The 20,087-nt window shown below is 38.7% G+C and overlaps 1 protein-coding gene across 1 annotated transcript in view; it reads right to left on the reverse strand.

The window, feature by feature from the left end:
* Positions 1–17,773, reverse strand: part of ASZ1 (ankyrin repeat, SAM and basic leucine zipper domain containing 1) — a 35,639-nt gene extending 17,866 nt beyond the window's left edge. Inside the window, exons 1-6 of the mRNA XM_066550603.1 lie at positions 17,669–17,773; positions 16,021–16,117; positions 11,144–11,266; positions 8,101–8,212; positions 1,146–1,257; positions 771–905 (exon numbers count right to left, since the gene is read on the reverse strand). Coding sequence (XP_066406700.1) covers positions 771–905; positions 1,146–1,257; positions 8,101–8,212; positions 11,144–11,266; positions 16,021–16,117; positions 17,669–17,773 — 684 coding nt within the window. The remainder of the gene's footprint in view (positions 1–770; positions 906–1,145; positions 1,258–8,100; positions 8,213–11,143; positions 11,267–16,020; positions 16,118–17,668) is intronic.
* Positions 17,774–20,087: the final 2,314 nt, after the last annotated feature.

A 20,087-nucleotide genomic window follows, 5' to 3' on the forward strand; every position in this document is an offset into this window, starting at 1 on the left:
TGAGTCTGGCAGGGAAAAAAAAAAAGAGTTAAGAAGCTGTAAATTACAATTCATAAGAGTGAATTATACAATTTTGAAGAGGCCGTGTATAAAGCCACATCATTGATAAGAGCAGCTCAAAATACAGAGGATTACGGTCTGACTGATCCACCATGTATCATCTGATAACAGCAGTAAACATTTATTTTAGGAGAATACATGCTGTCTTCAGTAGCTCTTTATACTGGTAATTATATTTATACTGGTAAGAGCAGCTGCTCTTTCCATGATCTGATGGCCAATATACATTACTTCACACCTTCCTCCAGAAAAAGGACTTTGAAAATGGTCACTACCAACTACTTTTTTTTTTTGGCTTTAGCCTTTTCACTTCCAAACTCGATGAGAAGCTATACACTACAAATCAGTTTTATTATATCTGCATTCTCTCACATACTTTGGCATATAGATTAAAACACATTTTCTACTTCTCATATCAACACTGCAAACATGAATAATCCCTTGTTTTGTATTCTACATCTAAAGTCAATGATTCTGAAAGAATAAAGAAAAAATGTTTCCAAAACACTACAATATAGCCTTTACAGACCCGTGAAGAGTTGTGTTATAGCAGAAAATAGTTTGTTATAAACATAAATGTAACCTCACTAGTATTCAACTAGCTGCTATTATGTAGTTATTAAAGTAATATTTCTACAAAAATTATATGATTACTGAAAACACTTTTGACACAAAACACAGAATTTGCATTTCTAAGAGAAATGAAATACCTCTAAATGTTTATTGATTTTTGCTAGGTCTGCTGCTGTTTTTTCATCCTTGGTCTGTAGATTTTTGTCGGCTCCTAGCTCAAGCAACTTCAAAATTACACTTTTATGTCCATGCTGCGCTGCCCATATTAATGCCTGCAAAGAACAACTTTGTTTTACCAATTTTACCTATGAAGCAAAACCCAACAGTTTCAATCAATAAAACACAGCCAATACGGAAACAAAGACAATTAATGCAAGAGGATCTCAAAGCAGTGCTAAAGGGGAAAATTCTGAGAAATATTTCTCAGAAAGCTGTACTTTGAAACAAGATAGTGGGTACACACTTTTAAAATTTCTTATCATTAAATACAACACACAAAATAAATCACTTACTGTATATCCATTTTCATCTTGGGCATTTATGTGTGATCCATGAGCAACAAGAAAAGCAACAACCCGAGGATAGCCTTTTCTAGCTGCATACATCAGTGCAGTCATTTGTTTCCTGAAAGAAAAGGCACCAGGTGAAATCAAGTATGTCAAAAGGCAAAAAAAAAAAAAAAGTTGGCACACTTCTATTTTCATTTTAAAAATGTATTTTTAAGATACACTACCTAAGTGATGTGTTCTACATGCAGAACAATTTCAATCCAAAGTTTGGAAAAAATGTGCAGTTTCATTGAGGGCAAGATGTAAATCACAACTGAATACTTAAGAGAAAGAATATTAAAAATAACAACAATGTTCATAAATGTAAAACTCTCTCTAGTAGAATTAGTGTAAGCAAAATATCTGTATCTTTAAGACCCTGCAGTAGGGGCCTTGTGTGTGTGTGTGGAGATTGCTTTTATGCTGGAGATTTTCAAAGCTCTCCAGTGAGGTTTTTTGGGTCTCTTCTCAGGGTGGTATTTGCATTGCTGCCCGCTTGATCTCTGCTCAGGTAATGGCCATTCTGTTTGGTTTTTTTCCCCCTTGGCTCAGAGAAGCTGCAGGAGCAATATCTGAGCTACCTTGAGGGTGAATTCTGCAGCTGCCTGTCTGAAAATCCAGGGGGGCACCATGCTGGCAGAAGTGGAGCAGAGCCACCCTGCTCCAGCCCAAGATGATGTTGACTGCATGGAGTTAGGAGAGGATGCACTGAGTGGCTCCAGCCCAGCTGTTTCACCTGCTGTGCCCACTCTGCGGGAAGCTCTTTGTCTGCTGCTGGAACAGTTCTGTGAGGCTCCTGCCTTCCAGGGAGGGCTCTCACACCATCTTGGCACTCTGTTCTACATAGCCTGAAACTCTCCTACCAGGCTCATTTTGGGAACAGATAGTTTCCACCATTTTGAGTCTCTCTTTGTTGCAGAAGAGTATGAGGTCTAGCAGTTTTTTATTTTTTTCCCCGCACCTTTTGGCATTCTGTTTCTTAATAAACCACTGTTTTTTCTCTTTCATCTATTATTATTCATTTGTTATTGGTGGGAAGGGATTGTTGGAATACTTAAATGAGATGATTCATGCCAAAGTGCTCTCCTTTGAAGTGTCTCAAACCAAGACATGATCTTACACTTCTAGAGATGCTTACAAGATGAAGCCATTACGAAATATTTCTCAAAAGCTTCTGTTTGCAAAGTACCTTTGAGATGCCTAACACATTCTTTGGTGGAATAATACTGCAGAATTAAGGAAAAAAAAGGCAGTATTGGAGGAAAAAGATTATAGAGTTTCTGGTTGCTACTAAGTAATAAGATTTAAGGTAAAATATTTTATTACTGTTGTTTAATTAAAATATATTGTATTTTAAAAAGCAATAGTTTTAAATGAAAAATATTATGTATTGCTTGTAATGTATAGCTCCATGTCAAAAATCTGCTTTCTAAAGATTATTCTATTGTGCTACGATATATCTGATGGGAGGACTGTTCTTCCCAATACTGGGTTTCTTAATAAGTTCATCAGCCACTAGAGGGATCCCCAAATTCATGTCTTAAAGCAACTGCCTTAAAATTTCTGCCTCCTTCCAGAGAATACTGCTAGAACTAAGGCATTGCACATCTTTCTTTGGCTTCGATCATTCATACAAGGATAATGTTTTGTCTTATGCAAACACAGTTAAAATTGTACTGAATGTAATCCAGTAACGTTACAAATTTGAAACAACCTTATGCTAGGGGAAAAAGGTCAATCACACAGAGATAAGCAAAATGAAAGGTAACCAGACCTTCAAGACATACAGTCAACAACCTAAAGTAACTTGGTAATGAAGCAAAAAGACTTGTATCAATCTAGAACAGAAAATAAGATTTTCTATTTCTTGCTATTTTCTATTTCTTATTTTCTAGAACTAGTCTCTAACTTAGTTCATCAACACTACAAAAGCAGAAGTTCTGACTATATATGAGGAGACATTTCACCATGCAGCATAGCCAATCAGTGGAACTGGCTGCTCAGAGAAATGTTTTATTCTCCAATCTCATTGACCAGATGGCAACCTAGCCCAATTTTACAGCAGACATAGCTTTAAAGAAGTTGGACTAGAAACTTCCTGAAATCCCTTCTGACATGAATTACCCTATGGAGATTACTATAAAAATAGAGAAAGACTATAATCTCCATCTTCAACTTAATAACTGATATCCATATATCTCGCTATCTCTATAGATCTGTATAGAGCTGTCTATACAAAGACATATACAGAAATCTGTATTTTAAAGAATGAGCAGAAGTTGATGATAACCTAATAATTTGTAGCCACAAAATGCAAACTTGTTTGCTCAACATGGACACTCACTCCCATGCTTCTTTCTTTTCAGTGGTAGGTAGCCTTTGACTAACTTGCCATGCCATCACCTTTGAAGTATTTACCACTTACATCTGACTGCAAAACCAGTCCAATCACACCTGATTTCATTTTCATTTCTCTCACTCTCAACCTTTTTTTTTTGATACTACATCACAACTATCTTCTGTTTTTACAAAGGAAAAAAAACTAAACAAAAGCCCTGAGGGTCCAGAATAGTCTTTTCTCCAAAGAATTTGATGTAGTTACAGCTGTATAGTACAGGCATGATACCAGAAATCAATGCAAAAACTCAATGACACTAAAGCCACTAAAAGAACTGCTCAATTCGCAGGTAAAACTCAATAAATACAACATTTAAAAGGTCTATCAACATCATTGTGCAATTAGTACTGCAAGCATTCAATTTTAATGCTTGAGTTTTAATTTCAAAGGGAAAAAGCTGTTACAGGATAGAAATACATGTTACAGGATAGAAATGCTGTTACAGGATAGAAATGCTGCACAAATTTGCACCTCTAGGTGCAAGAGGGTGCCGTGAGCCACCCCATGAAAGCAGCACCCATTTAAATGTACGGCCACAGGAGGGAGACAAGAGCACTGGGGAAAACAAACCTTGTTTTCAGAACCCTGCAACAAACCTCCACAACCACAACAGCAAGCTTTAACATGGCAAATCCACTGTTTCCTGCTTAAGTTGAAGAGAAACTAAACATATTGGTACATCTTGGTGTAATCTAAAAATGTTCATAGAGAGTGTAGTGATAATCATCTAGACAGATCTTAAGAATCCTTTCATAATTTTGAGGAACTGCTGTGTTTCAGCAGTCTGGCTTGCAGGTGACCTTCTTGTCCAAACACCCATTACATCCTTTTGTATGACACAATTTGCCACATGACATTTTTCCATATTGAATATGATACTCATTTCATAGTCAGTAAATAAATAAAATCTTAAAAGGCATATAAGCAATTTATTAAGTAAGCACTATGTTTGCCTCCAGTTTTGCAGCGCCTATATAAAAAGCAGGGTCTCGTGAAATGAAGAGAGATTTTTGTTTGTTTGTTTATCTTCAGAGTCACAGAAAACTCTGAGTTGGAAGGGACCCACAAGGATTACAGAGTCCAGCTCCTGGCCCCAGACATGACAAGCCCAAGAATTACACCACCTGGTTGAGAGCATTGTCCAAATGCCTCTTGAGCCCCGTCAAACTTGGTGCTATGACCATTTTCCTAGGACCCTGTTCCCATGCCCAACTACCCTCTGGCAAAAAGAACCTTTTCCTCATATCCAATGTAAACATCCTCTAACACAGCTGCACACTCTAAGTCTCCCTGCTTTTACCCTAAGACTGAAGAAAACCACAAAAATTTAAGCTTTTTTAGTTTTTAGGGCCATCTCAAACTTTGTATGTGACATGTACCCATAGATACCACCAGAAGTTCCTACAGGCTCACTTAACCTTGTGGAAAAAATGAGGCAAAATTTATATCATAAGACAACAAGCTGAACAGACCTACTACCCTGAAGCTGTCTATCGTGGATAATCAAGAGCCATAACAGAACTGGTAATAAAGTTCTGCCTTCTAGATGGCAAGCATCTGACTCAAAAATGTATTGAATAGCTTTAAAGAAGTCACTAAACTGGATCTGTGGTGCAGAATTCACTGCTCTTGACAAATAAACATGCTTGTGTTTGGGATCACAATCTCAAGCACAACAAACTTCACCTTCCTGGAAAATTTCGTAAGAGGAAGGAGAGGAGATGTCTCCTATTTACACACAGGTTTCTTTCCACTGGGGGGACATCTATAAAAATTCAGTATTTCAAATTAGTGATCTTGAGTTTTAAGTAAAGCCTTGTAACTGGATACATCTTTATTAACTAGACCAGTGTATCAATAATATTAGAAAAATACAGCAGGTAGAAAACAATTTAACCCAGAGTTTAGTCTCAATCTTTTCTTATTGAGATCCCCAAGCAAAGAAATGATGCTGCAAGACACTATTTTACTCTATTGATCTGTAAACTGAACAATTCTTCAGATAAACAGGAAGCATCTTCAGAATCTTTTGGAGTCAGTTTCCCCACTCCACTGCTACACATTAAGCCAGGAACTGAGAAATTAAGTGGCAACAGTGTGTTCACAGTGACAGAATATAATCTATTTGCCCATTTTCTGGCTTAGTGGCATTTAGTGATGAAGTGGGAAATCCTATATAATAAGTAATATTGGAAGAACATATTTTAGTATAACTTTAGGAAAGCACTGCAGATTAAAAAGCACTACTTAAAGATTTCCAAGCCTTACAAAGGGATAAAGTATATAATTTACATTTTGGAGCAAGAGGAAGGTGAATGACATGAGATAAGCAAAACAAATTTCTCAAGGTAGCACTCACTTAAATGAAGCATTCAGGCTGTAGTACTCCAAAATGGCTATTCAGAGCAGGCTTTACAATGCCTTCATGTCTCACCTAGCCATTACTCTACTTGTTTGACTTTCAAAACACTTCATGCTAGCACTTATGCTTTGATACACTACATTCTCATCAACAATAGTGTTTTTACAGCCACCAGTACTCAGGTTCCAATTCCGATTTATCAAAAATATCCTAAGTTACGCTACTGAATACTTTCTGCTCAGAACCATATCCCCTTGCAAAGAAACCATCTACCTACCCATTCCTAAACTCACCTCCTTTCTTTGCACTTCAAAAATCATGTGTCTTTCCCCCTAGTCCTTCCCCACTCCACAGACATTTCATAAATTAGACCCACTCCCTCCAAGTTTCTGTGTATCACCTCCAGATGTCATTAAATAAAAGAGCCTTCTGGTTGCCCTGATGGAGCAAAAGAGAAAGGATAAACATTAAACCCTGCTTACATGAAGGTTAAGTATTCTGCTTTGCATTCACACACACTCCAGTGGCTGGTGGACAAAAGAGAAGCTTCCTAGAATCATTCTGGTTCTTACATGCTAAGAAAACCATGAGACTAATAGAACCTTAGTTCTTCCCCTGCTGCAAGCAGATCACACAAGGAAGTACTTTCACAATAATCTCAACTCACTGACAGTTCTTGATCACTCCCACAGAACATCCTGCTTGCCCTAATGAAACAGGTGGAATGGGACTGCAGTGCCACAGAGAGGGGCTGTTTGATCCCTTATCATCACATAAGGCAGTTTATTGTGTTTTATTCTCATTTCTGAGCACAGAGCAAGAAGTCCATGAGAAACAGCAGCTGTTGTCTAAGCAGACCCAATGATGGAGTGGCATGCACATATGTCAAATACTGGAAAAGCATAAAGGCAGCTCAAAGGTTTGAGATTAAAAGGTCTGGATTTTTCAAGTCTCTGCTTTTATTTAGCACAAATATGACATTTCTGATTGTCACTTAATTTATCTTTTCATTTGAGAAAGACTACTACTGCAAAACCGAAAAAGCCACAACCATATCTGCTGGATGCATGAATAGGTCATGTTAGCCACAAGGTCTAAGTACACAAAAAGATAGTAAATAAATATTTGTATATAAAGATCAACCATACAAAATATACCCCAAGTTTATAAATAAAATTTAAAAATTAGAATTCCTACCTCTTGTGTCAGCTTTCACACTCTCTTCCGCCAAAGTTTAGCAAAAGGCCTGTCCAAATACAAACCTGCAGCTCTGCACTCTTGGTTCCATTTCCAACACCCAAGACAAAGTTAATAATGCAAAGACTTCCCCTATTTTTTAAAACAGGATGTTTATTCTAACACCCAGGTATCTGACAACAACAATATGTAATTATTTCAGAGTATGTAGCTTTCTCTTCTCTCATGAAGAATTTCTAGTCTCTCAGGTAAGAATAAAAGAATAGCATTTAAATTTGGTACCAGACATCAGTTTCACTTAAGGAGAACTCTGTTTCCTCCTTGTCTATCAGTACTTGCTCATAGTGAAGTCCAGGGCCTTGAGTAATTGAATTCTACTAAGGAAAACCAAAGGCCTTCAATTCTATTCTTTTTAGAGAGCTACTCAGTCTATACATCCCAGGTAGTGTGATGAAAAGGGTGTGGTACAAAAAAATGTACCACACTGTTGAAAACTAGTTGACCTAAGCAGTATTTTTTTAGCAGAGGTTAGACAGTTTATCCTGGGGTCAGTCCAGAATTTACTTCTTTTTGATGTGAAATGAAATCTTTCATCAGACTGTAAAACTACAGACATCTCACAATGCATTGCTTCAAACCGGTGAGACAGAAAGTTGTAATTGAAGAAGGACACTATTACACTTATACTTCAGTCAAGTGAATAATTAAGATTAATTTTTATTTTATTCAGCTGAAGAATATACTTAAAATTTGATAAAGCTGATCACAATTTTATTTACTCAGATTAACAACTGTACTAACAGGTGTAAATATCTGGGTACTAATCTTTTCTTACACAAACAGCAGTGAAATTACAAGTATGTACACTTCACACATACCACCAACAGCTATGTCAATAAACATGTCTCTGTATAATAATATTAAATTCTCTACTGTATTCACAGATGTGGGGTTTTCAATACCTGCAAGTGAGGTTAGGGTCAGCATTCCTTGATAAAAGCAGTTCAACAGTGTTCAAGATGTTCTCCTCTGAAGCTTGTGCAGTACATGCTGCCATCAACACAGTGTATTTATCTGTTTGGAAATTTGCAGTTAGGGAATTACATATGTAAATGTAAATACCATGCTAATCCAGAAGCTCCTTTAAAAGTCTTTAAATTTGCTAGAGTTGCTACTGAGACTTTGATACTCTATGATATTTGGAAAAGGCTAACAATCTTGTTTTCCTGTCTGTAAAAATCACTAGAATGATCAGGTAAGAAAAAGGCACCTGAGGAGATACTCAGAAACATGACAGTGAATCACAGCAGTAAAGCATTTATTCCTACTGAAGTTTAAAATAGCTTGAAAGTACCCCAAAGCTACAATTGGAGCTTAAGTATAGATGCTTATTTCTCAAAATACATTCCACACCAGTAGAGTTACTCCCTGTTCCTCCTCTCCAGTAAATGGAAGTAACACCTGCAACGGATAGAAAAAGGTACACGAAATATATTATGAACACATAGTGACACCAATTTTGGGGAGAACAGAGGTCCATACAAAAGCCACTTGAAGCAAAAGGGCTTCATGATAGGCCTTAAGGAGAAAGAATTAAATTTATTAACTTCCTATGGTCCAGTAGTGGCAAGAAAAGTATTACAAGTATTGGCTTAGATATGGATTTTAAGAGCATCTACACAGTCCATAGGAATACCAGCATATTTACTTGTCCAGCTCTGACATCAGCTGGGTGTTACATAACACCTTGGCTCACAAATCAAAACTGTACAACTGCAGTTTGCCCACAGAACACAGGAGACCTCCCTTCCCATGATTACCATGGTTTCTATCTGGGAAACACAGCACCTTAGCTGGTGCTATGTGTTAGCTGGCCCCAGTGTCATTTAGAACACTGCCATTTGAGTAACTGCCCATTTTGTTTATTGCACAAACTTGTTCACAAGTTCCAACATGCCTTCATCCATTTAAGAAGTATAATATTAGCTGCACCTATATTAGCTGCATATCCTATCAAGTGTTACAACGTATTTTCTAATTTTCTTTTAGAAATTTTAAGACTGTGTATAATTAACATCTTCATTCTTCAATGAGGTCAGATTTCATTATATTTAGACATGAAAAGTTTGTTATGTACATTACCTCCACTGTTCTTACCACCTCTTGTCTTCCACTTCTACAACTCAGTTCTACATTTAAATTGTTTTTTTAATATACTATCTTTTAATTTTCAATTGCCTCATGTAGAAATTACTTTATATGCTGACAAATTTTTACTCAAAATCTTTAACCTGATTATCAACTACAACATGAATGGAAAGATGGCAGGACATTAAATAAAGCACTGTTAGTCTGAGAATGGTATTTGGGAAGGACCTGCAGTTGTATTTGTATTCATTATCTCAGGCAGAGATAAAGTGGAAAATTAATTTCTGTCAGCCTACCTATAGCTCATACATGTGAGCAAGAGATGAAAGGGAATAAACACCTTGGAATTCTTAGATTTCTCTTTTACAGAGAATAACTGTGAAAGACTGCAAAAATATAAGTTTATGTTCAGACTAGATGAAAACGCCAGTAATTCTGGTGAAATTATTCCTCAAGGATGCAAGATTTCAAACCCACCACACAGTGAATGATATATTAGTTCTTGTGGACTACCAAAAAGGGTAAAATTAAGTAACTAGCTATAGAGACTGACTGAAGAGCGACTCGAGGTGATTAACAGTATAGCTGTTTATCAGGATTATAGGCATTAAAGGGTTATTGTTATAGGATCACTTGTATGATTGCCTGCTGATGTAAAAAATAGCAAGAGGGCTGGTGAGATTCAGTACCCCTTAGGATAGCACAGCTATACTGAACATACATGACCTGACCCAAATCAATGACTTACAAGATTGCTCCTGGCTGTACTTTGCTGCCCATATGCACTAGTTAGAGTTTCCCTACACAGTCTAACAGGGAAACAAACCAAGAAATATGATCCTAGCAAAGTGCCACTTTGGGCAAGGATAGTTGATCACACACATGAAAAAATGCATTTGATTACCTGGTCAGCATAAACTATTGCCCATAGGAGTTTCTGCCCCATTTATAGCTTTCTATAGACATAAAAAAGTAACAGGTACGAGCTGTAGACAGACACAGAAATTCTGAAAATGGCTACAAGGATAGTGATTAGAAGAAGGCATGGTTGCTTTTGGTGCAGGCAATCTACTCTAATCTCATACTCTGATTAACTGCTTAGAGGTTAGAGAAAATTTTCAGAATCAGATTTGTACCATCTGCATTTCACTCTGCTACTACTGCGACTACTGTCAAGTTACTGCAAAATATGATTACTGCTCTCACATACTTGGCAGTACTGTGGGATAAATATTCCAGTGCAACGGAAGAGACTGAAAATAACCACAATTTAAGTCAAAAAGGAGTTATTAATATGCCAATAAAATTGACAGAGGAATTGATATTACTTAAAAGCTACACTGAACTCTTGCAGAAAAAGGTGATTTAGCAACACAATGAAGAACAGTTTTCTTAATAGAAAAATTGCACTCTAGTTTTAGAAAGGCCCACATTAGTTTCCCATGAACTGGAAAGCTATTCATGTTGTTTGAGATGCGATCTGGTTTCTGCACATACATACTTCATAACAGGATCAAACACAGTAAGTTTTACCTGTACAACTTTATACTACAATTTTTGAGCACGTACTTCCAAACACTTTTTTAAAAAGTACTTGGGATTTGGGAGGTGTGGGAGAAAGTGGAATTGAGAGAGAAAGAACAAGAAAACACACCAAGTGATTCCAGATCAATTCCAAGAACACAATTTTAACTTCAAAACTACTGCTTTTCCTTCAAAACTGTGAAAGGTCGAGTGGGTCTCAGTTCTGCTTGAACTTTAGATTTTTTTTCCCTACACATATAAACAAGAGAATAAGGATAAGGATAATGTCTGGTACTGAGCATTACCAGCCAGTATTTTTCATTCCCATCTTACCTATTTCAAAACATGCATTAGCACCTCTGTCCAGAAGAAGACGTACTACTGCAAAGTTAGCCACGCTGGCTGCACACATCAGGGGAGTCCATCCAAAGTGAAAGCTGGTTTCTATGCTGATACCTGTCAAAATTGAAGAAATTACAATCATCAAACTGCATCACTACAAACATGCTTTTTATAAAACTTACTCTCAGTATTTATCATTACAAAGGTTACACCCCGTTTGCATTTAGAACAAGGGAGAGAAATCTCTTATGGCATTTTCTTTTTTATAATACATTTTTATTTACCCAGTTCTCAATCCAAGGAATTAAGTACCACAGAAAGACTACACTAAAAACCTCAAACATTTAGCTGCAAAAGTAATTTCATATAAGCACACAGAATCTGTTTTCTCTACCTCTAGCTTTCTTCAATCAAAGTGAAAAAATTTGACTCTTGCCAAGGCAGGAAGACTGCTGTGGAAGCAAACTGCTTGTCAGGCAATTAGGATCACAACAACTAGGGTTTCCTGCCTCACAACTCCTTTTATTCTCTGTCCTAAAAGACAGTTAGCTAGCAGATTTATGTTCGGTACGAACAAAATATTATCTCAATAAAAAGAGAAAACAGGAGACTATGCAAGGTTCAAACACAATCACCAGAATTGTTTGTTACTCTCCGTATCAGCCAGAATGGCTAAAACGGCTAGAAGCATGCCTGTCAGCCTGCCCAAATGCACTGAGAAGCAAGTACCAGACTGACAGACTCATCTGACAACTTTCTATTAAACACCTGCATGCATTTTTCAATCCTTCAACAAATATTACCTCCTTTAGAAAAGCTTCCATCAGTTGGTTCTATATTACTCCTAGACTGGCCATGGATAATCAAAAATACATCTCTGGGAAAAAACACTCCAAAAAAAGCCCCCAAAACTATCCTAAGAAATTTGTGACAGTTAAGCTACATGCATACTTTTTCATGCAAAATGTGTACTTTCCCTGTCGTGGTACTATATCAAAAATGTGTTCAGTGTAGCAATATAAAGTCACTAGAGCTGAGGGACTAACAGGTCACTGCTCTTGGATTGATTCTTTAATTTCTTAAGATCACTGGAATTGCAGAATCAATAAAGAGGTAGCATTCCAATGAAAGCCATGTGTTGAAGCATTGTAACACCTGCAAGTCACAGAATTTACAATCAAATCTCCTTAGCAGCCTACACATACTAGCTGCATACTAGCACACTGGCCTGTGTGCATTGTACAAAACTTTTCATTGAAGCCCACAAATGTTCTACAAGGGGAGCCAGCAAATGTTCCTTAGCAGTCATATCAGTACTTCCTAGTAAGTCACTTCAAGAATTCATCAAGTCTGATATTCAACAGCCCACTGAAGTAATACTAGGAAGAAAAAAATACCCAAAAACTGTCACCCTGTCAGTCTTTAAGTCTCTTTTCCTTGTGAGAAGAAAAGCAGTCCCATCTAGAACTTTTTACTTTAAGACACATCAGAACAACACTAACAACCTACTTGGCAGTTATATATAGGCTTATTAAAACACTTGAGAAGGCATTTTCCTCAATGCTTTTCGTCCATGGATACCAGCCAGTATCTGCTATGATGCTGGTGCTTTTTCCAAGTTCTAGAAGTAGAATGATCTATTTGGCAATATGCTGTTTGTCCTGCATAGCCTCCTACCATCTTGGTAGTGACTGTCTTGAAGTACCACTCAGTGGTACTGATGATCCCAATGCAAACAAGCTGTAATCCCAGAGGAAGACAAAGAAAGGACAACTGAAACAGGAACAGTCATGTGGCTCCTTGGCTGCTTGGTTATAGGAGTTGTTGACTGAACCAGAAATGTCTCACCTTGATGACTACTCAAATAGGTTATTACTCTCATTACATGAGCTGTTATTGAAGTAAGCAGTGTTAGTTCAACATTTAAAATGACCCTTGAGATTTTCTCAAGAGAACAGTGAAGCCCAGAAAAAACTTTTTTGAAAAATCAGGCCAGATCCAACAGCCAGGGAGAAGAGAGGCTGCTGCACTCCAGAATTGCAGGTCCAACCCATATCAATGCTGAGTGTGTACTCCCAGCAGGGGCACACACACACCACTAGTCACAGTGATCAACACAGACAAACAGAGCACTCTTAGGAACACAGCAGCACCAGTATCAGCATGTCATCCATCCCCTCCAGCTGCTGGCATCACAGACACATGGCATTATTTGGACTCCCCCACCTGCCATTATCCGTGTTCCTCTGTAGGTATGAGCAGAGGAGCTTTTCAGTTACATGGCCCCACAAATTACAGCTAGGAGACAAACTAGATGCAACATTCTTCTTTACAATTTGAGTTACAGATAAATATCTTCCTGTTTAAGCAGTAAAGAGGATAAACACATTCTGGCCACAGACAAACTCTATAGCAGAAACCATGTAAAGAATATGAATAATAGTGAAGCAAAAGAACAGCAAAGTAAGAAATTTTTTTTGGTGATTATTACTGTATCTCCCATAACCCTTTCAGATACTTTCTTGACTGTGGCTAGTAATAGCTATAGTAGAAAGGCTGTTTTTAAAGAGAAGGATTTAACTCTGCTAAATAATTCCATTCAGTTAAAGAACAACTCTCAGTGTTGGAATCCATTCACATTCAGACATCATTTACCTGAGGGGAAGTTCTAAAATGCTTCTCTAAGACTTTTCTCCAGTAGAAGTATTAAGTCTGTCTGCACTTAGGTCTGCTCCCACATGACCTTAAAGCTGAGTCCTCTTAGAGCTGCTAATGTCTCCTTTTGCTGGGCCAGCTATGGTGGTCACCTGACTCAGGGTTCAGAGTCCTAAACTAGCTGAAAAATTATTCTCACACACTGGGCGTCCTCCCATTCCTGTTGTTTACTACTACTTATAATTCCCTGAGCTGGCTCACAAAATATGAGATGAGCTCCAGCACTCATTCAAAGATATAAGTGGAACAAACTGCTGAAGGAAAACGGAGGATTTGACTGTAGCTGTATCTTTAATCAGCCTAAATTGTCATGAATTGTAATTTCTAATTCCATTTTAGGAAATGGAACACATGGTGTTAAGCATTCTACTTCTGAAGCAAACCAAAATGTCCAAATCATCTTTGAAGGTGCTACTTGTTTGCATTACTTTTTGCGACATGTACTTCAGAAACTTTTTCCTAAGTTGCCATTTAACAGAAGTGCTAAGGAAAAACATTGTGCTTGTCCATCCCCTAAAGAAGCTCTGTAAAACTGCTGCAGCATCAAAAATACTAAGGCAACATCTAACCAAGCCAGAAAACAACACAGTCTCACTCTACCTGAAGGAATAGCTCCAAGTCTTGCTAGGAAATCCGCTTCCAACAAAAACCTTGAGTTTGGCTGACTGCAGGTAGTGAGCTTCCTACAAGCTCTTCTACACTAAAGGTATTGCTGGTGGCAAAGATTTAATCTGAGCACAGATCCCCAGACTGACAATGTTACCTTTCTTCAGGAAGGCCTCCAAATAGGCACTGTGTTGCTTTGCAGAGCAGTACTGGATGGGTCAGAATGTACTGCTGGGCCCATTTTAAGGAAATTACATATTCTTTTATAATACTGCCTTGTTTGTTTCAGGAGACAGGAAACTAGACTGCATGAATCCTAGGCCTGAACCTGTGCTCTTACAGAAACCTGTTATCATCTTCCAACAGCACAGAACTGTCCACTGTGCAGCAGGCATCAGCACAGAAAGTGAACTATTGCTGTTTCACTGCAATACAACAATTTAAAATGGATGGTGGAGAAAACAAATAAGCAATCTGAGGCACTAGAACTCTACTCATAAATAAGAATATATTTTCTAAAAGCAAGACAGATGTATTTCATGCTTGTACTGCACTTCTTGTGTTTCAGTCCGTGCAGTAGTTTTGCTTAATTTAAAAAGAAAACCATTCCCTCATTGTGGTGAGAAACAGTTGGCTTCTAAAAGGGCAAATAATGTCATTGTTTCAAAACTCAGAAAAAGACCACTGCTAACCAAGAAACTACTTTCTTCCCTAAGACAAATTTTCCTCAGAGAACAAACTCTTGGTTACTATATTCTCCTTGCTTGCTGAAGCAGAACTTGCTGACAATTATCACTAGGCAGGTCAACTCAGCTATGCAGTTTCTGATTGCCCTGGATGCTTGAATAAGTGATCCAATCTTCCTAACACTGATTAACAAACACATTAAAGACAAATGCTGAGTAACAGAACAGGGAAAAAGGCTTTCAGTGTTAAAACAGACTACTGTTTAGTGACAAATGCCACAAAAAGCCTGTTAGACCTTTCAGAATCACAAAATCTTTTTTCAGCTGATGTTGCCAGGACAGCAGTTCTACATAGGGCACATACCAGACACTTACCAGTGCTTTGCAGGAGAGAAAAAAAAAAAAAAGAGGAAAAGGAATTTACAAACTGTGGAAACATGAAAATAAAAAAGCTTAGCCTCCCCTTCTTACCCCATGCTGTACAACTTTCAACACCAATGACCACCCACTGAATTTTCCCCTCAATTTAAACCACCTCTAATTCAGTGCTTCTAATTGCTATTTGCATGTTAAAGATGCATCTGAAAACAAAGAAACATGTTATTTCATAGTTCAAACAGAGTCTTCTTAATTTTCAGGTCTCCTGATCGACAAAAGAAACATAAATTAGAAGGAATGTGCTGGAATACTGAATCTGAGTCACTGAAAAAGTAATTTAATCTTTCAAAATAATGGGGTGAGTGCATGTAGGAACACGTGAATGTTTCCAGTAAAGGATATAAAGTCTTTTTTTAAATGAGAATTGAAATTTTTGCTGAGTTCAAGAAAAAATGTTCAACTTTGTAAGTGACTTTTCCTCACCCGAGTTTAAGAGTTCTTCAATTAGTGACACATCACCACGAAACAGAGCCTTCTTTAACGCCTCGTTCTTGTCTGCCTGCAACATTTGATCCAACTGCTAGATAAACAAAGAAAAATTAAGTCAAAATCTGGAGACTGTTTCCAGGCAAAAACAATACAGCTTGGTTTCAGCACAAAAGCACTAATAATCTCTGACAGGACACAGCACAGAAGAAGAGGGGAAAAAGCATCACATAACTTTTGTTTATTCATCTTCATAGATCTGGTTCTACTATAAAGCCTAAGTTTTAAAATCAATTTTGCCGAGAGGTCCCATTCTCTTCTTTCTCAACAGACCTGCTATCATGCTGCTCTCAATTTTACTTACCATAATTTGATTTCAATTAAGATTCTTTTTCATCTTATGACCCTAGAAAAAATTTGCGATGTATTTATATACCTTTTTTTTGGTACATTGTGAAGTACAACATTAAAAAATACAACTAACAGATATGAAAGTTTGAGTTTGAGTCAGGGGACCTCAGTGACTAACTGGCAGGCCTAACAGCACAAGTCCACTGCTGTGAAGGGCTACAGTTCCTCTGTCATGCTAATTCTGTGATGACAGAGGCATTTGTAGTGCTGCATCATAAACGTTCTGGCTGAAAAAAGCACTGACCAAAAGACTGGTTTACACATCAGACAGTTACCTAATTTAAGTTCTTTTCAAAAGCATCATAGATTAGTTCTCTATTAAAGCTGCAGATGCAGCTGAAGATTGGTGCTGGAGCTATATCAAGTGTACAAAACATTTACATACACTGGTAAGCAGAGGACTGATTATTCACTAGTTTCCTTAGAGACAGAAGTGGGTATGAAACGAAGTTGTCTTTTATTATAAGTTTTTAACTCCCAATTTATAACTTAGAAATATTCAAACTTCACAGCACATTGTAGCCCATCTTTCCAATAACTTTTGTAAAGACTAACAAAAGTGTCTAGAGAACCATAGGTGAGAAACAGTCAACAGAACAATTTAGCCCTTTTTTTATTCTACTCAGGCAACAATTTTCAAACAACACACATCTTTGGATAGGAATATCTACATAAAGGTCAAGGCCTCTTAAACTCTGGCTGTAACCTTTAGCCTAAGACCTCAAGAATTCAGTTATACTTCCATTTTTCAATTCTGGTCATGAGACAAACCCACACTTAAAAACCCTCACAGATGGTGAGGGTTTCTCTCCTCCACCTCACACTGATGGATCCGTCACACCTGTTACATGCAATATAACTACTGAAATCTTCATGTTAGCCAGAAACAGTCTCAAGAGATTTAAGATATAAAACAGCCTAATAGGCCTTCAGTCACTTTCAAATTTACTCTCATGCTGAAATATGATTAGGACTAGGGTCTGCTACTTAGAAAGAGCTTTCAAATAAACATTAAGGGTTTTGGTAATAAGATAAACCCCTACAGTCCAGGTTTCATTAACTGAATTGAGGGTACACTGTACCCTGGTAGGAAACAGCCTGAGAGGAAGCACCAGCCGCACCCTCCCCTGTCACCCACCGCGCCCCGCTCCCCTCACGGTTCCAAGCCGAGGCCGCCCCCCACCCCGAGACCGCCTGGCCACGGCTCCCCAGGCGCAGGGAGGCTCAGCCCCACCTGCGGCTCCCGCCGCACGACGCCAATGTCCCAGTCGCCGTCATCGCTGTCGCTGCCCTCGTCGCCGCCCGCCACGACGCGGAACGAGCACACCACGGCGGCCATGCCGGCCCTTCCCGCGCGCCTCGCCTCAGCGCAGCCGGGACACGTGCCCGAGGCGGCCGCTCTCCCGCGCTCCGCCCCGGCCCCGCCCCGCGGCCTGAGGGGAGCCCCGCGGGCGGAGCCGGGCCCGGGGAGGGAGGGGCGGGAGCCGTGCCCGGGGACGGGGGAGGAGGGCGCTGTGCCCGGGGAGGGGAGGGCAGGGGAGGGGAGGGTGCTGTGCCCGGGGAGGGTGCTGTGCCCGGGGAGGGCAGCGCCGCTCCGCGCCCGGGCACGGCGGCACGGCTCCGGGTACAAGGAATCAGTGACAGTGGTTCTGTTAGTACGTGGGGCTGTGACACGGCGCACTCGTGGCTCCGCTGCTTTGTGGGAGAAGCAGCAGAGCCGTGTGTGAAGTTGTGTCTGTAGATGTGTGGCTGCTCTGTATATGTGGATTCAAGGTAAAACATACGGCTTTCCCTCTTTAATTGCTAGTGTCATTAACATGCTCGTTCCACCCGCCTCACCTTGCAGCAGCCTGTGAGGTCACCTATGCGTGTGTCACGCAGTGTCACAGAGCCCCAGCCTGCCGGGGGGACACTCGCGTGGGAACGCTGAACAGCAGCTGCGAGTAATGAGCCAGACTTTGGACCTCTAGCCTGGCTACAGAGGGCATTGCTTTAAGTTCCGGAGCTGTGGTTAGAGCTCTTTCTAATGATCGATAATGATGTCTCATCCATCACAAGGTTCGTGTGAAACTCTTTGAAGAACAAACGAGGAATGACGTTCTGCATTTCATGCACAGGCATCATTGCTCCTTGACCTCATCTCAGACTTTGCCCCAGGTTGAAATGAAATTGAGCATCCACTGACAGAAGAGGACTTTGGTCTTCGAGAAGAGTACAAAATGATAAGTGTAGTCCTTGTGCCCATAACACTGTAAAAATGTAATTAAAATGTATTACCCTCATCTTGAACAGAAGGTGTCTGTGAAAGTTTTCTTTTCTTTTCTTTTTTTTTTTTTTTTGCTTAACTTTTATTTCTTATTGCAATGTGTAGGGCAACTTTTTCTTTGTTGAGATTTGCAGGTTAGCTATAGTTATGCTTAGAACATACCAAGTGCTATAAAAATTGCACGTATTAAAAAAGAAACCTGCATGGTCTGCATATTTCAATAGTGCCCACTCGACATTATGAATAGCTGCATTTTCTGGATTTTATTTGCTTGTCTGTTAAATATGACAGCCTGTTTGCATTAAAGTATAATGAAAGTCAGATTCTTAACAATGAGGAACTCTGGTGTAAGAACTAAGTGAACATTTAAAATGAACTCCCATGAGAGAAACTTCCAGTTCTGGAAACTTGATAGAAATACAAACCCCCTTCTTTTCACACAGCCTCCTCAGAGCAAAGGTTTCTAAAATTGACTCAACTGTAATACATGCTTCTATATGAAGGATTAGCTTTATATCCTTATTTTTTTATTTAGCTATATACACTTAATCTCAGTTTAAAATATTTTGGTAATGAAGATATATTGTTTACCATGTGTAATAATAGAGTGGTTTTGTAGCCATGACAGTTCTTATAAAATTGTAATTTTTATTCTAAGTTTTCAGAATTTTTAGTACTGGTCTGAATATTTCTTGTTTTGTGCAGAGGAAAAGTAGTACTTATGCCTTTTTTGTACAGGTTCCTTGTATGTGTATTGACTCTACCAGTACTCAACTTTATAATAACCATAACCAGAATCAAGCTTCCATATTATTATTCATTTAGCTTAGCTGTGTTACAGAAGATGGACTTGCTAGTAGAACTTATATCCCCAGTAGCTAAAGACAACTAGGTGTGATGTTTTACAATTGACATCACATGTTCAAAGAGAGTTATTTCTAACTGGTGCTGATAACTGGTTTACTGGTAAATAAATAATGAATAAATTCATTACCGTTACATAATGAATAAATTCATTACCTTTAATACACTACCAATTGCTTAGTATTTGACAATTGCGATTTATTTGTACTGGTTCAGGTTTGAGATTTGGAGATGGTTGCTTGGTTTGTTTGTGTTTTCTTTTTTGCCTTTTCTCTGCATTATAACCCATCCAAATTAAAATGTCACAACAGACACTTGAAATGCTGCTGCTTTCTCAAAGGGCACCATTCTAGGAAGGTCATTTTCAGTAACAGGCCTGATAGTACCTAGTGTTAAAAGAAAAAATCCCAACTCCTTTCAAAGGCTCACAGTGTAGAAGAACCTTGCAGCCAGTGTAGCCTATAGCTGTTTCACAATCACACAGAAGCTGGTAGCAGGTGATCTCTCCTTTTGTGTTTGCTTG

Source organism: Molothrus aeneus, chromosome 5, assembly GCF_037042795.1.
Source record: "Molothrus aeneus isolate 106 chromosome 5, BPBGC_Maene_1.0, whole genome shotgun sequence".
Taxonomy (NCBI): Eukaryota; Metazoa; Chordata; class Aves; order Passeriformes; family Icteridae; genus Molothrus; species Molothrus aeneus.